This window comes from Amblyomma maculatum, chromosome 4 (genome assembly GCF_055883805.1).
Source record: "Amblyomma maculatum isolate TAMU_Amacu chromosome 4, ASM5588380v1, whole genome shotgun sequence".
Taxonomy (NCBI): domain Eukaryota; kingdom Metazoa; phylum Arthropoda; class Arachnida; order Ixodida; family Ixodidae; genus Amblyomma; species Amblyomma maculatum.
The window spans coordinates 64,868,706-64,894,696 of record NC_139347.1 but is presented as its reverse complement, the minus strand read 5'-3'; the positions used below and the strand labels follow the sequence as shown (position 1 = coordinate 64,894,696).

Below are 25,991 nucleotides of genomic sequence, written 5' to 3'. Positions count from 1 at the left end.
TTTAGGGTATGACGCGGGAGCGTAAGCTACCGGCCTACATATAAAGTTACGCTTCAACTAAGCTGTATGGACGTGCCTGTGTGTCGTAGGAGTAACGAGAATGCGAACGGTTCTGGCAGGCTGATTCTGACATAACCCTCCCATACGAAAGGAACGACCTGAGTTGGCAGCTCTTGCCCGTGGCATAGGGGTAATGTGAATTTAAATGTCATGGCAGGCTTGATTTTTTTATGAGGAGACTGTAGCTACACTTCTTCAGGGCTAGCTGCGGCCACCCGAGGTCTCACTTTGGCTGTCGGAGTGTTGCTTTCGCAACAAAAAAAGAGCATCAATATTAAAGTTGGTCGTTGTTGCATCCTTCCCTCTCCTGTCATCTTCTCTAGCACTGAAATACATGTTTTGGAATAACAGATAATTTTCAATTTGTAAAATAAGCATGTCCTCTTGAGAGCATGACGTAACAGATTTTTATTAATAAAAATCACACACCTGGTTCAGATCACTGCAGAGTGCACAAAGAAACTACTAAAAGGTGACGTGCTTGTAAGTGAATATATTACAAATGGTGGTCCTCCATTTACCTAAGATCTATTTCTCATCGACCAGAATTTCCACCTCCTTGGCCTTCTGGATTTGAAGCACCAGAGATGAGAAGAAAGATGAGCAGTGGCATGATGTACATCCACTGGAATGTAAAAATGGATTATTTGCATAGTAAAACAGGCTTAAGCAAATAAAAAAAAGATATACAAGTCTTGAACCACCTGCCTCCCACAAGGGAAAATTATGAAAGTGATCAACTGCTAAATGGCACTTGGGAAAGTGAATTATTTAACTATGGCAAAGGCTACAGCCAACCAATAAAACTGGTTGGTTGTGTCTATACAGGCTATACAGCTTAAAATGAGCTTTTAGCAAAGTTGTGCATAATAAAGTTGCGCATAGAAGTGCAGCTTAATCAAATTCATCACTACATGCACCATTTAGCACAGGAAGATACTTACATATTTGGCAAAAAAGGAACGGTTATCAGCATTTTCTCCACGTGCTCTTTCTGCCTTTTCTTGCTCCAGGCGTCGAATATATGTTTGTGTGTCTGGTCTGTAAGAAATAAACAAGAAGGTGAGGAATCGCATCGTGGCAAATGTGGTCACGAAACGGTACTGAGCAGTCACTATTACACTGGCTCTTTTATTATGTTATTAGCCATCATATGGGCAGATATGCAGATAGCAATAAGATGCAGGTGAGACACACATTTTATTCACTGTGGCTGAACAGCAATGTGTCAGCGGGGCTCTAAAAAAACTGCACAGGTTTAACACGGCCAAACCTAGTATAACGTGTAAGAGCACTAGTTTGGCATAGAATATCTCTGTAGACGACAGATGTAGACATCATTGTTTTTGCTGTCTTCTTGCCCACTGTTGGGCATGCTGATTTGCACGGCATATCTCGGCCTCTGACAATTGCTACAAAAGGATCAGGCTCAATATACATTTTAAAACAGACTGATATCACCAGGCTTATCAGCAAGATTATCCAGTTAAACCATGTGACACACACATCAATGCTGACATCACACACACGTTTAATGTAAGCGACCACAAATGTCTATAACTTTTTGACAGGTGACATCACAGAAACCGTCGACGAATCATTGCCCGGCCATGTCACCTGCCAACTACCACCTGCCAGCAACACACCCAAAAGGCCAGAAGTCGGGGCTTCGGTCATATCTCCTGTTTTTTTTATTTGCCCCATGAAGTAGTGCTTTCACACTAAATGTGGGCACACTAGCCAGCTGTTGCACAGTATTTAGTACCTGAAGCAGAGCGGTTACAGTGCATGATCTGCATCATTTGCCTCTTTTGCTTTGCCAATCTTCCGAAATGCCACAAAGGCTTCTTCCTCCCCAGTATGCCTTTCAATCTACCATTTCATTCTGGCATTAGTGGCCTCATTACTGCAATCCATTCCAATTCATCAATGCGCAAGAGACAAAGCTTAATTTATCAAATGTGCCTTCTCCTTGAGAATGTCTTGAACATGAGCGTCCTTCTGCTAATCCTATCTCATGAAACTTTTTTTATAAGAGTACAGATGCTGTAACATGTTAATATATTAGTGACAGCTAGTTGCATGCAAGATGTGCCCATCAAGACAGTAGAGCCCACCCTGTTCAAAAGCACCGCATATCGAGACAGCTAGCAAATTCAAGTTGGCAGGGCACACTTTCAGGCCCGCAGGTTTGAACGATATACCATCATGATCATTTGAGCTTATCAGATGACGATCAAGTGATCCTTTTATGCTTTTTTTAGGTGCCCCATTATGACGTACTACTGCAGCTACATGCTTTACAGTGTCGGAAACACCAAAAAAGTTTCAAACACAGTTATCAGTGTAAAAAATTTGCCAGGGTTTAATTCCACTTATCCCATGGTTTTGCATGGTGACTTAGCATCGAGAAGCTGGCGCAGTGATGCCAGTGTACATAAAAGGCCCTATGTAGTGGAAATCATTCCATCGCCCTCCACTACAGCACCTTACTGTCTCTTTCACTCCTACCTTCTTCCCTTCCCATAGGGCGCGGCTCAAGTGTTCTGCGAGAACAGTGAAAAACAGTGTGCCTCACCTTTCCTATACACTAATTTGCTATTTACAGAGTTTGCAAGACACCCACGTTCTGCCCAATGTCAGTGCACTGTCAGTGTCAGGTGGTCAAAATTTACAGAGCCCCCAACTATAGCATCTCTTATAGCCTGAGTCACTTTCGGGCGTTAAACCCTATAATCTAAACTTACTAGACTAAATGTGTTTAGTGGGCTTGTTTTGGGGGAAAGAAAAGCACAGTATCTGTGTGATTCCTCGGTAGGCACCAACACTAAGCAGATATGCAACATTAGATGATTTTCCTAGGCTCCGGATTAGCACTTTTGCACTAAAGACATAAAAGAAGAGACACTGTCGATGGTGTTTGCAGACAAAGCCTAAATGATGTGAAACCAGCCTTGTGTGGCCACAGCACATAAATGACTGAAATATTCGCAGATCAGTATTACTGGTTCTTAGCAGGCATGCCCATAATGCTAGCACCATAAAATCGCAGGCTCTCTGATGTAAGCGAATACCCCCATACACTTTGTTTTCTTTATAGGATACAAATTTGGCCCATAATCACCAGATGGCTTGCACAGATGCCACAGTGGCTGCCATGTAAGCAGATGGAGAGCATTGCAAAGACTCGTGCACTCATCAAAACCGCTTATTTCTACTTGCTCCAGGTTGCACTGTGCAGGCTATGCGTGGTTCAACACAAAGGGGCCCTTGACTACGTCTGTGAGCCACCAATCAGCAAAACAATGGGCAATCTTTAATTCTTATTCTTACCCTGGGCCAACGTTGACTACTGACACAAATAGAGTGCTGTTGAAGTTCACCAGCTTGTGGTCCGGAATATGCGCACCAGTGCAGTGCTGCCCGATGAAGTCAGACACCCCAAGCAGTGCGCCAGATCGATCCAGCGTCAGTGTGAAGTGGTCCTTCAGCTCAGACTCGTAAAGAGAGCACTGCAATAAGAAGAGCAAGCCTATAAAATAACTGATCATGGTATCAGCAATGCACAGTAAAGTTTGGAGCAGTCAGATAAGCACATGATTTTAAGATATAGCATTTTTGTGCAACAGCTGGGCATAGGAATCCAAGAAAAAAACAGTACTTTGAATGAGTGCCATTAGTTCACTATCATATTTCAAACAATATATGACGCTGAAGTTAAAAACAAGAAAGAGTGGCATTATGCACCTAGGCCCATATTCGGAGTTTGCGTCGTTATCGAAGTGTCGCTATCTCACGTGACCTCAAGTAATCTGATTGGTCGAAACGGCGGAACCAGATGTTGCCACTTACGGAACCGGAAGAGGCGGCATCATCATGATCCGGCGTTTCTACCAATGAGATGACTAGAGGTCGTGGAGATTGCGACACTTTCGATAACGAAGCAAGCTCGGAATACGGGCCCTAGAATCTACACGCATCATCTAGGACATATTAGAAAAAGAAAACAACATAAAACACAAACGGTTGTTAATTAAGAAGTGATCTATCGTGGATGAAGAGGGAAATTTGTAACGCAGATCCTCGATTGCGTTAGATGCTTGCAAGGATTTACGTCGCGTAGACCTGGCATAACCATCAGAAAACAGCATCTACTGCGCAAGGTGTAGAACTGTTCGGGTCAGATATCGGCTTACAGCTTTTGCAAAAGATGACACAGCGAGCGAGGCATCATTTTGATCGTGGGCTACCCGCACTTTGTACAGGCCGTTTTGTTCCGCAAGCATCTGCGAAGGAAAAAAAAAAAAAAAAAAGAGACAGAGAGAACAACTTGTATTTTTTTTTTTTTTTTCAACTGCTTTTGCGATCTTAACATTCAAAATCAACGTATACTGACTCTCAGCTTGGCCACATCGGAATCTGAAAGCGGCGTCTGGTGAAAAACGCTTTCCGATGGTCGGGCAAGAGGAACAGAGAGGACACCTCTCGTGACATACTCAATCTCGGAACCTGCAAAGACAACTGTTTGTTTCCCCTCTAACGCTAGCGACGCTCATTTCCAAGAATTTACGTACCAGAGTCAAACGAGTGAGACACTGTGAACGTCAGCTGCTTGTCTTCAATGTCATTCTGCAACAGCAAAAACAGCAATGTGAATATGATTGCGAATGATCGCAATAAAGGTACGCTCGTGTTGCCCACGTATTTCTCTGTCCTTGTTCGTTTGCGCTAGCACATGATTGCAACGCGCCAACTCGGCCAATAATCTGTGTTCTTGGGATAGAGGTGCACCGGTTTCGCATGATGCAAGTAAGTGATAAACACTGAAAACCAGCCAAGCTAAATGAAATACAAGAAGCACGACCAATCAGTGTTCTCTCGAAAAGAAGGTGACCCTACCGCACGAACGCATCCAGCTACAACGATAAAAATCGTGACTGTTAGCATAAAGTTTGGCATTTTTCAGAATCACGTTCGCCGATGCTGGATTGGATATGAATCTGTCTGTAGTTGACTATGACGTGACTGGTTGCCAACTTGCAGTAGTTTTCGAGCTGCATCTCGCGACTCAGTTGCACGGCAGGCACTATTTTGTTGATTTGATTCCGGCGTGGAATAGTTTCGGCACATGAGGTTCTTTAATGTGCACTGAGATCTGAAACGCGGCCACCGCTGTCAGGTTCCAGTCCGCATCCTGGACTGAGGCCAGTTGTCATGTTAGTTATCAGTAAAAGCTTCCTAAGGAGAAAACCTTATACGGTTCGTGTCATGACCCCTGTCCTTGGAACCTACTACGGAAGTTGTGCGCATAAAGTGGGACCAGAGGTTGTGTGGGTTTTAGGGAGAGAGAGGTTAGAGGATTCGTCCCAAATTATGGTCAAGGCTTCTAGTCCTAAATTAAGGTTGGAGTTTGAACCCCGCGTAACGTGTAGGTTTGAGTCCCTTGCTCAACAGTGACTGTGATAGCAACCGTTGCCACCGAAGTGACGAGTGGGGCAATTGCATGAACAGATACTCCTGTGCCATGTCCCCCCCCCCCCCCCCCCCCTTGCCTTATTGTCTCTAGGGTTCAATTTGCTCTTATGCCATCACTAACAGTAACAGGCTTTCAATTGGCGCTAAACTTTCCCATTTCACATCAAAATTGATGCAACCATTCATGCAGTATTGCAGTCAGTGTCATACTAGTATTACACTGCCCAATTGGCATGCATCTGCTAATCTATATAATTAGTAAGAGTGATTTTTATAGATTTATGTGCCTCTGTTTGAATGCCCTAATCACCTCACACAACACGTCACCAAGCGCAGCAAGCGTTTTCGAATCGGACGTCGCTGCAAGAGCGAGCTTTCTCCTTCATACACGTGTCCGAAGTGTCCCGAACTTTTTCTCCTCCTGTGGTGGGCTTTACACATGAACCCATACTCTAAAGCATATGTATTCAGATGTGCAACCATATACGGTACAAAGGACAAAATATTTTATAATTTATTTATCTATAAATAACGCCTTTTTATTAACAAAAACAATTTTATTACAGCGTAAATGCGATCTGACTAGTCTAAACTGAAGCAGTCCTTTGGCAGGCGCTGCAAAATCAGTGGATCAAAATCCAGTTGCTTGGGGCATTGTACGCCAGCAAAATTGGACAATGCAGCAGCAACGAGATGCAGTCACCTGCAAGAAAGAAAAATTAGGCAGAAAAGCTTTCCGTGTGTGGATCTTGATACTGCAAAGGATGTATACAAATGAAGATAACTAAACACACAGATAAGTATACAGTCAGATGGAACACAATTTTACATGGTGAGTGCCACATATATACAATTCTTCTAAGAAAAAAGATAGTTTGTCATTAAAGCATTTCTTGGTATCAAAACGAAACTTTAACCATCAAAACATAAGCTAGATAATTTGGCAACTTTGCTTGCAGATATAGCAAAATGATCAAAACGTTGACTTTGTTTGCTGTTATGAGAGATCAGTGCAGTAACACGGGATTCGATTGACCATCCCCCATGGTTGCCAATTGAGTTTTATTAAGTTGCATCCCACTAAAATGCTTTAGCCTTTTTTTGGTAGCATTTACTTATGCTTAAGAGGAAAGCCATAAGCTCCCATACTCCTATTAACTGCTTCCCACTTTATGAGGACAAGGATAGATGTGTACACAGTGTGTACAAAACTGACAAAAAATGCTGACCAGAGTAACGACACTTTTTGCCCAGCAGTGATGTCATGATGAAACACGCAGCTAAATAAATGACAAAACATAGAAGAGAGACACACACACGCACACACAAGAAGGGAGCAGCATCGTCCTTGTCTCTCTCTCTCTCTCTGTGCGTGCGTGCGCGCACATTTTGTCATCTATTCAGCTGTGTGTTCCATCATGTCTGACCAACTAGTAACATTCTACTGTATTAGTTATGTCATGTCCAATAATTTGTTGCCATGCTGTAGTGATACGTTTCTAGAGCACAGAAGAGCTTTTTGATATTCACTTACACAACTGTGGGATATAAAATAGTGTCATACTCAAAACTCTGCACTGAAAATAAACACACAAACAACAAAAAAAAAAAGACTCATTTAACTTACTAGCATAAACAGCTTGAGACTGCTTTATAAAAGTAAAAATTCAACGAGAGTAGCGCTCTGTCAGAATAAGGTGGGCGGCTTGACGGTTGGCTGGTGGCTTCACAAAAAAAAAAAAAGAAAGGGGAGCATAAAAAGGGAGCATCGAGCTGCAGATGGTTGCTGGAGGACTTAGGTGGTCGTGGATACAGGTGATCTGAGGTCATGCGTCTTTGGGGTTGCCGTTACTGCGTTCACCACAAGAGACCTCCACAGTCTCGCCTGCCAACCACTGCCCTAGCTAACATCGCACATGCGTCCACCCAAACCAATTTTTCCAAGCCAAATGGTGCGTGCTTCCGTCCCTGCCATCTCCAGACGGTAAAACTGTTGTAACCTGAGGCCAGAGACCCGCAAACGTAAATATGTGCCCGACTTCACCGCTTCCACGAAATCATGTTTACAAAACAAAAATAAAAACCACCCGGTGCCAAGCAGGTGTCGAATTCATCAAACCCTTGGCCAACAGACTGGAGGATCGTATATTACCCCTCCGTGTAACCGACAGCTGCGGGGAACAACGAGTATATATGTGGAGGTCGAACTCAGCTGCCGCAAAAGTGAAGGAACAGGGCAAGCACAGACTTTGTGACACACTCCAAGAAAGTGGTGCTATTAGTAGCAAGACCAATAAGGTTTATTCTCATATTCAAGGAAAATGTCCTTCCCAAAATGTGACAAGACCTGCCATGGTGGATCAGTGGCTTTCTCATATGGCTACTGACCTCAAGGTCATAGGACTGAATTCTAGCCACAGCGGCACCATTTCAGTGGAGGTGAAACACAAAGTCACCCAGGCGCTGTGCAATGCGAGTGCATGTCATTTATTTCAAAGAGGTTGAAATTAATAAATACTCATAGCCATTTTTACCTACTGATAACTTGCACACAACGGATAGCAATTGTTGATGGAATCAACAACTTGCGCTGTTGGGTGCTAGTACTCCCATCAATGCGCGTCACCGCAAAGGCCACAGACTACAAGGACAGCGATTCATTGGCAGCAGTGGTGGCACAGCCAGCAGATCTTTCACTGCCGCTTGTCTATGCAGACTAGTCCATGCCATTGTTTACTTCTTCACAGTGTGTTCCTTGTGCTACTGCTGCTGCCACCGACGTGCACTTTTTTCTTGCTCTCTCCTCTTCTTTGCACCTTATCTCGCACCATGCCAAAAAATGCAAAACTTGCAAAAAAAAAAAAAAAGGTTGAGGACATGGAGACTAAGCAGTACGACTGAACATCTAACTGACTCTGTCTTTGGCAAATCCTTGCTAAAGCTGCTGACCCCTGGGCTGGATGTCAAAAAACTGAAAGAACAGGTTGATCCATTGGTGTTTAGTGGTGAGCATATGAACACCCTAGCTGAAGAACTTCACAGTCAAAGTGCATCGCTAGCTGCTGAAAACAAGCAGCTCAATGATGAAATCCATCCAAGACTATAAAAGTGTGAGAGCTAGAGCAGTATTCTCAACTGAGCAGTCAAAATCAAAAGAGTACTGCTCCCAAGGGGAAGACTGTGTTGCCTCATGCGAGTCGTAGGGAAAAAAGTCGGCTGTGCCACTTCGCCTCCTGATCTTGATGTTAATCATGTACCCACCAAAGAAAATGACAGGAAAAACATAATTCCTTGTTTATAGTTTAGAATGAAAAAGGCCGCTTTTGTAAGCAACTCACGAAAACCCAAGCTCTGCCTCAGTGACAATGGAAAATCGGGAACTTCTCCCTTGACCTCACACCAAATAGCAAGGTCGTCTTTTCCAAGGCACTGAAGATTAAGAAAGAAAAAGCTTGGATGTCCCTCTGGACAGACAATTGACAAATCAAGGCCCAAACGACTACTACCAGTCATGTTCTGCATATTCATGGTGAAGGGGATCTGTGAATAATAGACTAAGCTGATTGTTTCATTAGGTGATTTCTTCAAGAACTGACTCAATATGGCTTCTCTTTTAGTCCAGACTTCTTGAATAATTTTTGCTCCGCTATAGTGCTAGAAGCATGCGAAAACACTTTAATGAAATAGGTAACTTTCTTGTTTCACTTACTAGCACCTTTTCAGTAATGATGATGGTATGGCCCAAACCCTGTTCAATGGGTAATCACAGTGGGTTCTGGATCAGGCCTCAAAAGGCGTTCCATACAAGGCCAGTGCATTTTTAACATAAATCCCCGCCACCAGTGTGCAAAGTGTCGTTTGTTTGTTTCTACTGCCTTGATTTTGTAATTTGTGTCACGCACTCCACGGCGCAGTCAGAGTGTTATTGCCAGTATGTTATCATTGTCTCGCATGGCGTGCGTGGTCGGAGGGAGAGGTGGCAATAGATGTGAGCGCTCCAACACAATATGCTGGACCATCTCCACGGCAGTTTGGCATCGGGAGCATGTCGTGTCCTGCCTAGGGGAGAACTTGGCTCGAAGTTGTCGGGTGAGAAACACGCCAACCCTAGCCACAGGAGGCCACTTCCACTGTTATGGTAGATGGTCTCCTTTCTGATCACTGCTCTGTTGGTGCTCTAGAGTGCTAGGGACAACTCACATGCTGCTACCCGTCTCCACAAGGCTGTCTCAGTTTCTTTGATTTTTGTCACACACCTTTCGGCGGCAGGTGGGTTTGTGTGCTGCTGTCAATTCCACTCCGGATTCCTCGAACATTTTTTCAAGCCGCTGAGTCCGCTTGATCCACTTGGTGAGTAGGCAGAGAAGGTGCGCATACTTGAACATCTCTCTGGCCTACCTGCGGTCAGGTAGTGCACTGAGTCATCGCTTGAATAGGAGCTTGGCCTTGGCTTCATGGGCCCCAAATGTAGACCAACCGACGTCCCATTGGATAGTAGAATTGGGGACATATTGGTGTATGCACAAGGCCACACGTCCGGCTTCTCGCTGACAGAGTTCGAGGACCTGTCGTATTGGAGAGGAGAGGCACAGTACCGCTTTTTGCGAATGTCAGAGAGGGCACAGCCCTCAGCTTCCACAGTGCACGCCTCACGTCGAAACGTCTAAAAGTCCAAACGGCTCCGTACATGAAGTAGGTCCATCGCTGCACTGCCTTTGCTCTCAGCTTTGTCTCGTAATCATGGAGATAGTGCCTATCACTTGTGAGCAAGACGCACAGGCATGTGTATGTATCTGCCCATTCTACCTCGTTTTCCTGGAGTCACACTGGTCTTTGCTCTGTAGTGTCGGTGCTGGCGTCATTCCCCGCCATAACCGCTGACTTTCTTGGTTTGCATGTCAGGCCGAGTTTGTTTCCTTCTTCTGAGCATATGTCCAGAAGCGTCTGGAGTTTTTGGCTCGAGTTCACTGGAATAATGATATCATCAGCATTTAAAGGCGCCAGAAGATATCTTTCCTTGGTTTTCCCCTCCTCCATGTAAATAAGGTTGAAGCCAAGGCCATTCGTCTCCAGCCGTCGTGCCAATGGAAAAATGAACAGTATGAAGAGAAGGGGAGACAACGGGCACCTTTGTCTCAAACCTCGCTGCACCTCCACTGGTTTCGAGCAGACGTCACACCACCCATACGAAGGCCAAATTCCCCTTGCACAACTCCTGAAGCAGTTTATCCACTGAGCTGGGACTCCCAAGGTCCTTCAATACTGTCCAGAGTGTTTCGTGTACCCCCTGTCACTGAAACACAGTTATCACCTGATGACAGTAATAATTTGTATTCCCCACTTAAACGTCAAAATACTGCCACAGACCACCTACCATATAAAACAGAATATAAGTCGAGATTTTTTTTTCTTGAAAAAAGCAAGTTACAGTCGCCCCTCGTCTTATATAGCAGACTTCAGCAGAACGTGAAACACAGTTTAGCAACATATGGCACGTCTGCTCACGGGGGGTAAACTGCGATGCGGTGAGGAGGTTTTTCTACACTTGTGTAGCTACATTGTAGTGCCTAGGAGCCATCATGGTACTTGCATGGTTGCCTGTACTCACTGGTGGCTTTTGACAAATAAAATTAGCTCATTATTTTCACTTTACTCGCATAAAAGGCACTAAAAAGTAAACATATGCACAATTAAAGGTCAGAAAAAGATGCTTTAACCTTGCAATTTTTTTACAGTTGTAAAATTTCAGTGAGGCTGATAAAGCTGTCTTGAGATAGTTTTGTATCATTTCGTCTGCTGTAAGTTACCGTGTTTTACTACTTGCAGCATATACTGCACAAGTCATTTCCTGTCTGTCGATCATGCGCGAGAAACTCTATTCTCGGAGCCGTCAGCAGTTTAGCGACCCGTTCCTGGCGTCCAAGAGGACACCCGAAACCACCAGAAAAGCCAATACTCTTGCGAGAGTGGGTTTACCTTCGCTCGCAATATAAAGAGCACAATGAAGACCACCACAGCCACTGTCACATGACTTAACTACCATCCGTTATCTTGCCCAATAGGTGCACATAGCGCGGTAGAGCTCCGCACCACCTAATTTACCGCTGTTTCATGCACCGAGTATCAGCACAGTGACACCATTATGTGCAAAACAAGATGCCAAAAGGCTTCAGGCATTTTGTTTCATGTGCAAGTACTTTTTTTTTTTTATGGTTTCGAATGGGAATATTTTCCCATCTACGTTTCTTTTCCATATGTATGTATTTCCACAAAGATTTTCATGTCTCGCTCCGCAGGACTCGTCACCATCTTTACCAACCTTCTAACTCACACCATCATCTAACCTTGCCAAGCGAACTAGGAAATGTTAAACTACAAATAGTGAATTGCACCACAGCACCATCCCATGCACCGCGCTGCACTATATGTACTGCGATCTGCGACGCATGCGGCCTCCATGGTCCCCGTTTTTCCGATGCTGCCAGGTTGGTACGCCATAATTTGCGTTAGATCTGGCCCAAAAGTCGTGTGGAAAGTGCTGGCTACCATGCGCGAATTACCATCACGACTGCGAACACAATTAGCAAAGCAGTGGAGAGGGCTCAGACGGGAACGCCGCCACTGCTTTCGCTCTAGTCTTGGTTGTTTTAACTCTATGCCTGCTCGTGAACGGACAGCCAAAGCTGTATTGACATTCTGCAGGTGCTTGCTTTTTTGTTTTTCAGTCACTGCCATGTCTTTCTTTATGTGCGCTGTTTCATTTGACCTATGACAAAATATAATTCCTAGTTATCAAGGAATAGAGGCTGTGGAGGAAGTTTAGAGCACCTTTCCAGAAAGAAGTTTGCCAAAGCGAATAGCAATATAACCGCTCATTCAGCGGTACTTTGACATTTCAGAAAGAGCATGTGGGATTGGCGTGGACAATAGTAGGCTGTTCGCGTGCAACCTTTCAAGAAATGCTGCATAAGCAACACGCGTGATGGAACTAGATGATGCACTGAAAAAGAGCCGACCTTGATGGTGCTGCTGAAAGTTCGGAATGAGATTGTAGCTTCGGTGAGTAAGGACACAGCCGATATTGTAAATATATGCACTTCGGTTATTTTTCGCATTTTATTTCCTCTTCTTTTGTCACTTCAAAGTAAGGGGGTCGACCTATATATGGTTTATACAGCAGTAGTCATGGTAGACAAGGCTCGTATGCTTCTAAATTTACTTACAAAGACATTACCTGACCAATTGCAAATCTGTATAGATTAAAATATGCCCCTGCTTCCTTGGCACTGTCAACAGTAACTTTGCATCTGGATGCCTTTACCATTCACCATCATCATCAGAAGCTGATTTCTGCTCAGCCCTTGATGATAATTTACATACTCATTCACTCGAGCCCCAATGTGGTGGTGCAGTGGATACAGGACTCGAAAGTTGCGCCCAAGGGTGCAGAAAGGTTGCCTCGGCCACAGCGACCGCTTTTTGATGGAGGCAAAAAGCATGGCATCCATGTGCTGTCACACAGCACATGGATGCCATGCTTTTCACATGGATGTCATGGATGGAGCACATGGATGTCAGTGCACGTTAAAAAATCCCAGGTGGTGAAAATTTCCAAACCCTTCCGCTACAGCTTATCTCACAGCGTGAGTCGCGTGGCTTTGGGATGTTAAGCCCCACAAACCGAACAAAACCCCTTTTTATTCTAAAGCAAAGATGTCATTAGAGACGACATCAACATTAATTTACTTTATAAAACCTCAAGCATACCTTCAATATTTGAAGTGACATGTATCCAGTCTTGTAGCCACAAAACCATGTCTCGTTTGCTCAAGCCCATTGGATTCAAACCACGGAGGAAGCATGCCTGAACCACAAGACAAATACCAACATCAGTTATGAGAGAAAGAGGTAGTACACTTATACAGAGCGCATCACAGGAAGGTAATAAAATAAGGCATGTACCCATCGCAGCTCAGAAAGATCCATTTGGCCCAGCCCTTCTCGTGCCATAGCCAAATCCATCTCCCGTACAAAGCCCCCATGCTTCCAGAGGCGTCGCTTCCGGCCAAAAAAAAATGCGCTCTTTCCGTGAATCTTGCACAGTGCTACCTGAAAAGCAAACCGTGAACGCAATGGCAAATGGTCCTCAACAGAAATACTATCCTATATACCTTGCTTGTATCCTTACCAGATGACTTCTGCCCAGGCTTGACAAAGAAAGAGGTTTTGAGGAAAAGTACTGCTTGATTGCCAAGACTTCAGCCACTGTAGGGTGCGTTCCACTCCCAATCTGCATGAAGGAACAAAGTTGTAGCAGAAAATCTCCTATGCATGCTCTATGATAGTAGGCACATTGTACAGGCTGCTGGGCTACATAGGTAACACCATAGCAGACAGAATAAATATCGAAATTCCCTGCACTTGCGTGCAAAGCATTTTAAGAGCCTTGGGCGCAACTTTCTCATTAAATTGCTTTTATGGGAACAACAATAAATAATAGAGACAAGAGGGAGAAACAACAAGGCTGCTTTTTTGTTGCGAAAGCAACACTACGCTAGTCATCGAGCCATTTCGCGTGGCACTGCGTGGGCCAAGCTCAAGCTGCACATGCGCGAGGAAGCTGCGTGACGTCATAGGCAGCAGCTGGTGTGTCGGAGTTGCCGGCGCGGCCGCACGCTCCGCCGGTGCCAGAGAAGTGGCGTCATAACCACAGCCGACGCCAGCTCCGCATCACCCTCTCGGTTGGCTCTGTGGAGAAGAGGTGTGTGTGGTGTATATACGGCTAGGAGCGCGCGGCCAGAATTGGCCAACTATGGAGAAGGAGAACCCAGCCGCTGCTCAGCGCGTAGTCTAAGCTTTTGTAAGCGTAGCTATGCAGCTGTTGCTTTTGTAATTCAACTAGGTTTAACCGGAGCTAAACCACTGCCAATTTTTTCTCTTTCCTGCTTCGTTTTCTCTGTCACCTCTGTCATTTACAGTGACAGCCAATGCAGGGGTGCTCAGATCTATATGTGATGCACAATGAGGTCACTCTTCTTACCCTGCCAATCATAACCCCCCCCCTTTCCACAGTGCCACCAAGCAGCCACTTGATGACATCTCTTAGTGGTGCTTCTCTTCTTGCAAATATTAGCATGCAGTTGTCCCACTGCACCTTATAGACTTATTTTCACCATTTTAAAAACAACTGCACTTCCAAATAATGACAATTTTTACAGTTCTACTTTCTGCCACATGATCATTGCAGAAATTGGCAGAGTACAGCGCACCACTTCTACAGAGGGCTAACCTTGGGCAGTCTTGGTGACAAGCACACAGATGTAATAGTTACTTCACAATAAACTCCACAAAAGCCATGCACTGACCAGCCAAGGCAGAAAAAACAGCATTGCAAGTATCCTTTTCTGATGCCAAAAGCATTTGAAATGTGCACTCATCAGTTCCCTCCAGGATATGCCTAATTTTCTTGGTCTCATGTATGAACACATTCACATGGTGACAAAGGTCAATGACATCCTCGATCTGGCTTGTAAATGTTTGCCTGGTGCTGTGTACCTTCGTGCAAGCGGTGCTCGGTGCGAAGCTGCATACCACTGGATGACCGAACACATCCGTAAAGCTAGTTTGAAAGGGGTCCAGTAGGCAGGTCTGCTTCAGAGTTCGTGCACCTTAGCCTGGCAACATGTGTCAAATAGAAATTAACATTGCTGAGCTTGAGAATGACATCCCATGCTCAAACTCGTAGCATGCTCAAACTTGTAGGCGCATGCTCGTAGGATGCAATCCAGTCTTCAACATCCTGATCATTGGTGCTGCTGTAGGAGGGGGATCAATATGGTGTATGGGACCAGCATACACGATGAAAGGCATCAGAGCTGCTGGTACTTGGTCCAGCGTGGTCATTGCAGAGGTACCTGTCACTGGCAGTTTGTGGGTGCGAAGTTCCAGGTTGCCCTTGCGGGTGCAGGTATCCCACAACCGCCACCAATTGTAGAGGGGAGTTTCGTTACAGGGTTTCATGGTAGGGGCGAAAATACCACCACACAGTGTGCTGTGTCCAAACCAACATGTGCACTCCGCCATTTTCCTCCGTGTTCTTCACCAGTCCCACAGAGCTGGTACTAAGTCATTTTCTTCGCTATGATAGGAACAATTCAAACTGGGCATCATATGAAAATGAACAAAGAAAATAATTTTCTATATGGACACCTTCATGGTTTAGAGACGCTCTAATATAACTGCAGTTAGATACATGTTTCCATTTGCTTGCTTTGCAAGCATGAATACCTTAAAGTGCTGAAAATGTCATTTGTTTACATAATAAACTCGTGTGACATCAATCAGTGAAAAGAAATACTGTAAATGACACCTTGAAAGCAGTTCTGAATTACAACGTGGATGTGCAAGGACACACAGAAACTGTACAACTATTCAACAGAAAATGTGATAAGTTCTTCAAGTAATTTTTAGAATGCCACTTACAGAACTCTGAAAATGTGCGAACTTTCTGGCCACTGGACTTAATAATTTTACAGAGCGGTTATGAAGTAACTCACAGAGAACACATTAAGTACACTCCCATACACCACTGATGAACAGCAAATACTCTGCACTCCATGATCATGTTTTTGCTGACTATGTGTTAAACCCATTGTTGTCCTCGTCCCACATCCCAAAAAAAGGAAAGTGCAAGTGACTTCACAGATTGCTTTTGTTTTGTACCTTTTCCTCATTAAATTTACATCAAACATTCCAAAACATCTGCGTTACTAGTCAAACTTTTGGCGTCCTTGCCGTATTAATGTGACAGCGTTAAAGGCCTCACTCTCCAGAAAATTCGGTGTCTGAGTTAGCAGCACTGAAGTGAAATATCACGGGCATGGTTCTGGCAGGTGGTAGTTGGCAGGGAACATGACCATGCACTCAGTGGTTGTAGGGTGGTGCAATATCATGACACCACTTTTAGCATGTGCTGCCAACTCGGACTTTGCCTCTGAGATGGGTGGCAAGATCGAAATCAAGCCTTCCAGGTCCTTTCGATCCTCCATTAGACATGCCGCCCTTATAAGCCACAGAGGCACATTCGTACAAAATAACAGCTTGAGGGGCAAGTTAGTGCTGCATAGTACTGCTTTTGTGACTGTCCTGCTTGGATGATGGTTGTGTTATACTGGGACAATTGTGGTATTAGCTGCTCGGCAAAGAAGAGGTGTGTGGAGATGTACTTGAGTGTAGAATTGGTGACTGTCATGCTTGGACGATGTTTATGTTCTGCGGGGAAGAAAGTGCTACTATCTCCTTGGCAAAGAAGAGGTGTGTGAAGAAGATGTACTTGGCTGTAGAAGAGGATGAGTAGTGAAGAGGAAGTGCGTGTTCAGATCCATATTACAGTTGGTAGTGTGCGCCTGTGTTGTGTTTCTTCTCATGTGATTGTGTTTTTTGCGCCACATTTCTGGGTACATCCGTACAACTTCATTAAAGGAGGTATTTATGTCGGGTGGTCCTTGACAAAACGGGGTACCTTACAATTGTACAGTAATGAGCGTGTGAGATAATCGAGGCACAAATAAAAGCTACTGATTAAGAGAGAAGTGAAGTGAACGGATGCAAATGGGGATCTGCGTGAGGAGCCTGCAGACAAGAACTAGTAATGCTACCACCTTGCCACACTTTTGGAGGCGGAGTTTAAGTGTCCCTCCACTTTTTTTTCTCGCCATCACTGCAGCACCAGGAAATACAGTCAAGGCGCAAAAATTTACGCACTCAGAAAAGTCAGTGCCGCACTACTTTAGCTCAGCTTTTTGACCATACCAGTTGGGAAACTCCGCTTCGAAAAGTGACTAGGTTGAGCAGGCAGTTTTTCCGGTGTTTATGACGTGTGGCCCTATCTAGAAGCTGCCAATAAAAGCTGTTTGCTATTGCCGCAATTACCATCTAAAATCACTTTGTTTTTCTTTTCCCTCTAAGTTATATCTACGACTCTTACGCCTAAGGATTTCTACTAATGCACCGCTTCAGCTGATTTTATTTGACAGGTGATTGTGCATTTATAAACAGTGTGAAAATTTACAACTTAGATATAGTTTACTTTAAAGACCGCGGGCGCCGCCACTATCTGTACACATCAAAATGCTGATGAATCAAAACTGCCGTTTTTTGATACATGGGCCCTATGGGATGTTTCGCAACTGGTAATAAATATTAAAGAGCTTTGCTTTACCTAACAGCCAACACTGTGTTCAAATGCCTGTTGCTAATTACTTACTGTACCTCATGAGCAAATCAAAGACAAATAGAGCTTCGAAAGCTTGGGAATGTGTTATGGAGACATTTTTGTGCTATTATACCTCTGTTTTGATCTTTAATGTAGACCATCAACACCAGTTTTATGCATGCGACAAGACAAACGACAAATTACATTTACAATTGCTTCATCTGAAATTTAAGCTTTGAAATTTTTGTTTCCTGTACACAACATGTTTCATTGTGAACACACCAAAGCAACATTCAAAAGCATCCTGATGTACACACCAGAGGGAAGTGTGCTGCTTTCAAGGAATTCAATCAATCTGTATTTGTCATTATATACATTGCATTGGCTATAGAGGCAGAACCCCAGAACTTGAGCCGGAGTTGTGAAAGGGGTTCGTAGGATTAATAATGTCATGAAAGCAATCACTCAAAAGGAAGATAGAAAAAAAAAATGAACATTACACGGCTATAAAAACATCAGATGTTACTTGGTCAGTAAAAATAAAACATTCAAAATATTTACAGAATGTGCTGCTTTAGCTCTTTTGAAGATTTTTTAGATTTTTATGCTTTCTATGTGTGGTGGTAGTGTGTTCCAATAATTTATTGCAGTACATGTAAAGGAATGAGCGCCATAACTATTTCTAATGTATGGGACCTGTAGAGAAGCTGTAGATGATCGAGTGGAGTAGCTACTGTTTCGTCGCAGATGTTTCACAGAAGGGCAAATCACTGTTATTCAATATTTTAAACATAACATTTTTAATACATTACTGGATGCTATTGTGGACGTTCAAAATATTAAGATGCCGAAAGGTTGAACTAACAGCGTTTTTATTTATAAAATATGGGTATATTTCTGCAAACCTCTGAACATACCTGTTGAACATGTGAGCGCTCCTTTAACTGATTATCAATCGAAACTCTGAGAAATTTTGTTTCATTAACTCTTTGCAAAGCGGTGCTATTGAGAAGAAGGTTGCAAGTTTTTTTTGCACTGAAGATTATGGTTCTACTTTTGGATGTGTGTGGTAGTATTAACTTATTTGAATTGTAGCCATAAAAACAGCTCTAGTAGTGTTCTTTGAGCCAAAGCATCAATGATATCCTCATTCTCAGCTGTTATAAACATGTTGATGCCATCAGCGCATGGTGCACAGTCCTGTGTTAGGCATGATGGCAAGTCGTTAAAATAGGTAAAAAACATACGAAAACCTTGCGCATCCCCTTGAAGTCAAAGCGCCATGCTTTGCTGCTGTTCCTGACCATAGGAAAGAAAGTACACTGAACATGACATTCACTACCAGTGGCATTGTGGAAATGTGCGAATTGTGAATGGGGCTAGTAAAATTCCAGCTGCTCAGGCTTGCATGTGTGGGCATCATCATGCATGCAGCTTCTTATTGGATTGACGACTGTCACCCTAACATGAAGAAACTCCAAAGTACACAAGTGCTTGTCAGTGAATTCAGATTCTCAAAGTTATATCATTTGTTACTGCTTGTTCTGGGGGAAAAAAAAAAGCAACAGATTACCATTAGCCTGTTCCTGAAGAAATACCTTCGTTTAGCAAAAATTTTAACCTTATAAGAATAGTTGGTGCATTAAGCAAGTCCGCTCAATACACAGAAAAAGTGGCTGAAGTCGGAAAAAAATTACTATTTACATGCACAATTAAAACACAAGCTATGACATGCCACTAATGGCTCAGTTGTGGCTGACCACAAAATACTGTACACCATGGCATTTCATTGCAAATATGAATGGAGATCACCTTGTGAAACACACTGAGCAGTACTTTGCCCTCTTCTCCCTTGGGCACCTTGGCTTGGAGGTGACGAAACACATTACGAAAATTGGAGACCTGCATTTAAAAAAACAGAGCTGTCGCTTTTAGACAATTGAAAGTGAAAAAGTATAGATGCGCAAAAGCAAGGGCAGGCTGCTACCTTCTTTTTCTGTGCTGCAACAGAGTAGTCAACACGCTGCTCTAAGCTCCAAAACTGCCAGGTCAGCAGGTGCCTTGGAAAAAGGTACCTGCAGAAAGATAAAAGCATCAAAGCAAGGTGCAATAATCTGTTAAGAGTGAGTGGTGTCCTGCAGAGGCACCACATTCATGGCGGGATTTAAAAAAAAAACTCGCCATCAGCACCCAACTCCTATTCGCTACTGAATAAATGCCTGTTATAATGCCCTCCACTCAATCTGTCCCTGCGCTGCGTCAGCCACTTCCACCCCAACACAGCAAACTTTCTTATATTTACTTCTGGCCTTCGACCAACGATGGCTGTGCTTTGCTTCCCTCACAATTCACTCCTACCGTAACAGACCATTAGTAGTCTTGAGAATGGACCCGGTGCATTGTCTTCCTCTAGCTGTTTGTCTGAGTTTTTATCTTCTCAATTCCTTCATCACCAATTCTAAGTCAGCTGTGTTTGAGTGTGCTACCTCTAGTAGTATGTCCTGTATATTTTTGTTAAATATTACTGAAATCTGCGCTCACATATTTGTTTTGTTAGTTTGTTTTAGTATAAGAAGACCTATGTTTCTATGCACTTACTGTATCAAGATGTTCTATCAGCGACTAACCCAGACGTCTCATTTCACCACCTTATATACATCCTGACCTACATCTATACACTTGCTTTCTTTGCTTAATTTCTACTACAATACTGTCAACCTCAATTGGTCCTCTATAAAGCATGCTGCTCTCTTTCTACCTATCTACCTTAGTTTCAGTTTATATGTGCAAGCTCTTTCGTTAGCCCTAAACTTTCAGTCATATGCGCAAGTACTGGCAGAGTGCAGGTGTTGTATACTTTTTTTAATATGCGTGACTGCCTTTCAAATGATTTCAACCAATTTTTTTTTTTCCTCCTGATAATGTCTTTCTCATGCTTTGGTACTATCAGCACTACTTAGCGTTGGCAGATGCACTTCCCGGCTCACACTTCACACCCTATCATAAACTGATGCAACTTTCCCTCACTGTTCAATGTTCAATTACTTCATCTTTAAAACTACCCTTTCATTTTCCCTGTTTAATTTTCCAAGCACGTGCTATAATGATTTGCACTGTTTGAGCTCATTTCGCATTAACAAAGTAACTTGTACTTTCTGCTCTTCATTTCGATATGAAAGTATGTGAAGCAACTTTGGTCTGTCATTATGAATTTTATGTTTGCTGCCATTCTTGTTTCCGTATCTGCAATGTCACAACGAAATATGTAAGTTACTGCGTAGTCCTATAATAGTTAACTAGTGTTGCTTAATTCTTCCAAGACATTTTATAGGTATTGAGTGCAAAGTAAAGATGGAGCTGATGGGCTTGAGGTAATGGGCCTAATGAATAGCTTTTCACCCTCATCTGCAATGTCTTCCCTAAACATAAAACCACTCTCATCCCGCCGCAAATATGAGTCTATAAAACTCCTCTATTCTATAGTGCATTCTGCCGTTTGCCTTTCAGATGGACAGCATATCTCGTTTTCAGAACCATAGGCAACTAGAAGCCATCATAATCTCAATACCCAACCTTTTCTAGCTCTTACTAACAAACAGTTTCTTTCCTCACACTGTGGAAAGTTGGAACTCATTACATGGAAACATTCATTCACTACCAACTTCTGTTTTTGCATCGGCAATTGAGTCTTAGCATCTTAAGGTATTGTGTGTTGTGTTTATTTATTGTTCCTTTGCCCTTGATATATGCATTGTATCACATTTTGTGTACCTACCCCTGCTATAACCCCTGAACTGGACTATGGTATGTTTAAATAAATAAATAAAACATGGTGCTCCAAGCGCATGCCACACATTTTTGAGCTTGTACCAAAGCACTTAGGCTTACAAAGCATATGATTCACCCAAGGTTGCAAGTGGTCGCTTCATCTAGTCTCATCCATCTACAACCGTGCACGCTATGAAATGTCATTAGCACGATCTTTTATGCCGAAGCAGCTAATTCAATAGCAGATGCTCAAGGTATGGAAATGTTTAATTTCCTCCATTACGATTAGAATGTGACTGTGCTGTCAGGTCCCATTTACATCACACATTTGCTTCACCTAGCTTTCATGGCTGCGCAAAAGTGGTTGTTTGCAAAAACGATGCCCGCTCAGGTAAGTGATGCCGAAAAAAAGAGCCTTAAGCCAAAAAACAATCTCCACAGTATTGCTCGAACCAAATTTGGTCCGAAAAAAAAACTTTTGGACATCATAGAGTCCGAAATGTCAGTCGTGAAAATGTACACGCTCCTATGGGCCACGCGATGGTTCCTGAATAAAGTCCGAAATATTGCGCAAGTCCGAATGATTGGAGTCCAAAAAATAGGTCGGCTACTTAGTAAGCGTAGTTTATCAGAGAATGTTTACATTATGGTAAGGTAGCAGGCAGTGTGTATACAATGTATCTACTGTAAGAAAATATGCGGTTTACATGCTGCCACAATACTACACATTGAACTACTGCATAGTTTGGCACCTTGAGTTAAATTTTTTTCAGAAGACTTTTACAGATAACTACAATGCACTACGGGGAAGAAGCATGGATGCTGACAAAAAGTGTTCACCTTAAATTGAGGTCAATGCAGAGAGCTATGGAACAAAAATTGGCAGGTTGGCAAGAGTAGTGTTAGAGACAGAAAGCATGGAGAGTGGACCCAAAGCAAACATGTGTTAATGATATTTCATGCAAAAACCAGAACAAATGGTCACGAGCAGGCCATATAATGCAAAGGCAAGATAATTGGTGGTCTCTAAGGATGACAGATTGAATTCCAATGAAAAGGAAGAGTATAAGGAGGCGGCAGGAGAAAGTTAGGTGGGCAGATGATATTAAAAAGTTTGCAAGGGTTATGTGGATGCACCTGGCACAGCAAAGGGATAGTCACAGGGATATGAGAGAGGCCTTTGTCTTGCAGTGGCTGCAGTCAGGCTGACGACGACGATGCGCTAGTCCACTGCACACTGCTTAAACATCTCGGTGATTACAGCAGCCCAGCCACTGACATCTAAGGGGATATACGAATGATGTTGCATTGTCATGTGATTGTATGAATCATATTACCATTCATCACTTCTGAACATTAACACTAAAAGAACGGTGGATCTTTGCTCATTCAAAAAGCTGTAATTTTTACGCTATCACACAGACACAAGAACGGCCTTTTCACAAAATAATTTCCCACTGCCATTTTCAAATTCCCCCACACCCATGCAAACTTACAAAGTAGAACTTCTTGTCATGATAAGTCTTATTATGGTCAGCACAGAACAAAAATTCATGCAAAATCTAAAACATAAATTGTACTACTGTGCCAAGGCACTGATAAAAATGAGCTCTCATAAGCAGTGTTGCTGGCTTACACAAGAGGGAACATGAAAAAGTTTGTTCCAGGCAGAGATATCACCAGTAGTGTGGGTGCCACCTTGAGTATATCCCGGGGAACCTGAAAAGCCCAAGAATAAAATTCACTTGCATACTTTATTGAACAGAGCTGTGCTCAGCTTAGCAAATACTATATATTATTCTGCACTCCAATATGCTGCGGCTTTTTGCTAAAAATCTGCTGAACCCTGAGAGGTATATTTATTTAAAAAGATGATGCAACTTAGTTTAGGCTTCACTGCAGTGAACAAGTTGTAATGCTGTTATGTGTAAGCTTACTCTGACTGAGGTTGTAGATTTAGCTCCTGGAAACAATGACTCCCCCCCTCCTATTAAAGGGAAGCACCATATGACTAGGGGCCAGATTTTTCAGTTTAAACCAATGAAAACAGATGAAAGCATGCTGAATTCAGGTTTTGAAACTCTGGATTTAAACGAGAAAGGCCAGTATTCTTGATACACGAGGCATAAGTAGCTGGCTGTTGCATTTGAATAACACTCAAAGTTGAAAGTGAACTAGTTAAAGAAGCCAGGGTCATGATTTTTTGGTAGCATTCTTAGATAAGCAGTGCAGATGAGCAATTTTATGTATTGTTCTGCTACGTTACATGGCTCTTAAATACCTTAAAGCTAAATACTGTTTGTTCACTACCATGACCAGTTGGCTAAGCAGATTTATCAACTGCTTGCAGAACGCTGATACAAAACCGTGCATGGCTACTGTGAGGATTGAATGTTAATTCTATCGATGCCATCAACATGTAGCTCACATGATCTCTCACCCACTTGCTGGACAGGGATACAGCTGAACAATAACACGTCAGCCTAAAACTTAGAAGGAAACTTCCACTGGAGTTTTTGTCTGCCAGTTATCTCGTTTATTTGAGTTATTTCTTCAATGACAACAAAAATTGCTTATACAAGAACAGCTTTCGGTACATACTATGATTTGAATATTATGTACCTGCAAATAAACTGCTTATGCTGATAACAAAATGGCCAAAGTACTCTAGGTGGCTTTCGACCACTCGGGAATGCCACATTAAACCAAGAAAGGTCCGCAATTCATTCGTTGAAAATAATATTGGCAAAAAAAAATTTTGATTCTGAAATGAATACTAAAAAATCCATCGAATTTTTAAAAAATAAAAACAAAAAAAGTCCAACACCTGCATATAAGCATTTTATAAGCCACTTTGTATTAAAAAGCAATATTTTTCCGCCGAGATGGTATACCAAGGCCTTAAGGACCTTTTGTTTGCTAGGCTACACTGCAAAATACTGCAGTTATTAGATATCATTCTGCTGAGCAAGTATGTGAAGCTTTCACAGCTGCATTTTGTCCATTTTACTGTTATGAAAGCACGCCACTAAGGCATTGTGCTGGTTTAAAACTTGATTACCTTCTCCTTCTTCATGCTACACCAAGTCGTGTGTCCTGACACTGTACCAACCTTCTTTGCTTTCGCTAGCGAATGGGTCCCATTACATACAATGAACCATTAACAAAACTACTCAATGTGTCAAAATCCTTGCACACCCTAGACCTTCTTGCAAGTGCGTTTCATGTGCTGTCCAAGATGCCAAATGGTTTCCATCAGTTCTTATGACTCGATTTCATACACACACATACACAAAAAAGAAGGTACATACGTAAGCACAGGATACTTTACATAAGAGCATTCCTGCCTTCATTTGTATTTTGCTTGTGTGCAGACTAAGGATGTTTAGAAAAAGTTACCATAGAAACAAACCTGGTAGTACAGCTCGAGCTCTTTCCTAGAAAGCTCGCTCACGGACTTCCCAGCTCTTAAGTCTTGGGATATCTTCATGTAGTTTCGAACATCTTGGTACAGATCCCTTGTACCTGCGTCATTTTTGCATGTTGAGGTAGGGGTACACCATTACTTCACTCATAGATAATTTCTTGCGCAACACGACTACGGGATGCGAAGGCTTGTTCTTTTTTGTTTTAACCATTTACATTAATTCGCAAAGCATGTAAGGGCAACTAGCAAAAAAGGCGAGGTAGAGATGATGCAAATGCATTAGGCGCACCTACCTCCACAGCCGCGCGTAACAATATTAGTAGTTAATTATAGCTATTTATCACAGCTTGACTTATATAATCCAACTAACGCTTAGAACAAGCCTTAGAAATAGAAGCGAAGGTAGTGGCTGTTGACAATTTCGAATAGTACATCCTGACTATGGTTCCGGTAGAGCTGGGAACCAAAGGAACCTATCAATACTAGAACAGGGCACATCAATGGATCGAGCAACACGTTGGAAGCAGAAACTTACCAATTAGGAACACTTGATGCAGGCGATAAGCGACAGGGAATTTTTTCAATATTTTGTCGTATCCTTCAAGAAAAAACTTGAATTTCGATATCACATACTGCCCCGTTTTGGCTAACGGTTTGACGATGGCATTTGGTGACTGCTTAGACGGAGCTGTGCTGGCCCTCGAAACCGACCCCGCAATTCTGGAAGATAAAATCAAAGACGTTAATGTTGCAGAGAAAGCCCTGAAAAAGATTAAAAGATCGCATCAGTGAGTCGTATGCAAGACTTCAGGACAATATCATTTGAAGCATAATACGGTTGCCGCAACGTAAACGAAATACTTTCAGTAAACACAAAAAGAGGAAGCACAGAAATAAAGTATGGTCAGAGTTGGAATACCGATAATGAGAGGACCCATTTTTGATACGGCCGAAACCACTGCGCGCATTCCGAAACAACCAGCACGGCGCCGCCATAACAAAGAGTAGGCTACAACGCGAAACAAAACGGCAAAACCAAGGGCGGCA

The 25,991-nt window shown here is 42.9% G+C and overlaps 2 protein-coding genes across 3 annotated transcripts; both read right to left on the bottom strand.

Moving 5' to 3' along the window:
* Positions 1–444: 444 nt before the first annotated feature.
* On the bottom strand, positions 445–5,092 carry EMC10 (ER membrane protein complex subunit 10). 2 transcript variants are annotated; one of them, XM_084599905.1, is made up of 7 exons: positions 4,960–5,092; positions 4,635–4,689; positions 4,457–4,581; positions 4,257–4,346; positions 3,394–3,572; positions 1,005–1,101; positions 445–685 (listed from the first exon to the last, which is right to left on the bottom strand). In XM_084599905.1, the coding sequence occupies exons 1-7, from the start codon at positions 5,017–5,019 to the stop codon at positions 596–598; spliced, it is 696 nt and encodes a 231-aa protein (XP_084456031.1). In that variant the 5' UTR covers positions 5,020–5,092; the 3' UTR covers positions 445–595. The 2 variants fall into 2 exon arrangements, with proteins under 2 accessions (XP_084456031.1, XP_084456032.1); XM_084599906.1 differs by having other exon boundaries at positions 4,457–4,569.
* Positions 5,093–6,040: 948 nt separating this feature from the next.
* LOC146191267 (LETM1 domain-containing protein 1) lies at positions 6,041–25,951 on the bottom strand. The gene is made up of 10 exons (XM_084601755.1): positions 25,864–25,951; positions 25,480–25,664; positions 24,930–25,042; positions 23,154–23,236; positions 19,737–19,824; positions 19,562–19,651; positions 13,724–13,825; positions 13,498–13,644; positions 13,303–13,399; positions 6,041–6,238 (listed from the first exon to the last, which is right to left on the bottom strand). Exons 1-10 carry the CDS (start codon positions 25,938–25,940, stop codon positions 6,159–6,161), a joined length of 1,062 nt encoding a protein of 353 aa, XP_084457881.1. The 5' UTR covers positions 25,941–25,951; the 3' UTR covers positions 6,041–6,158.
* Positions 25,952–25,991: the final 40 nt, after the last annotated feature.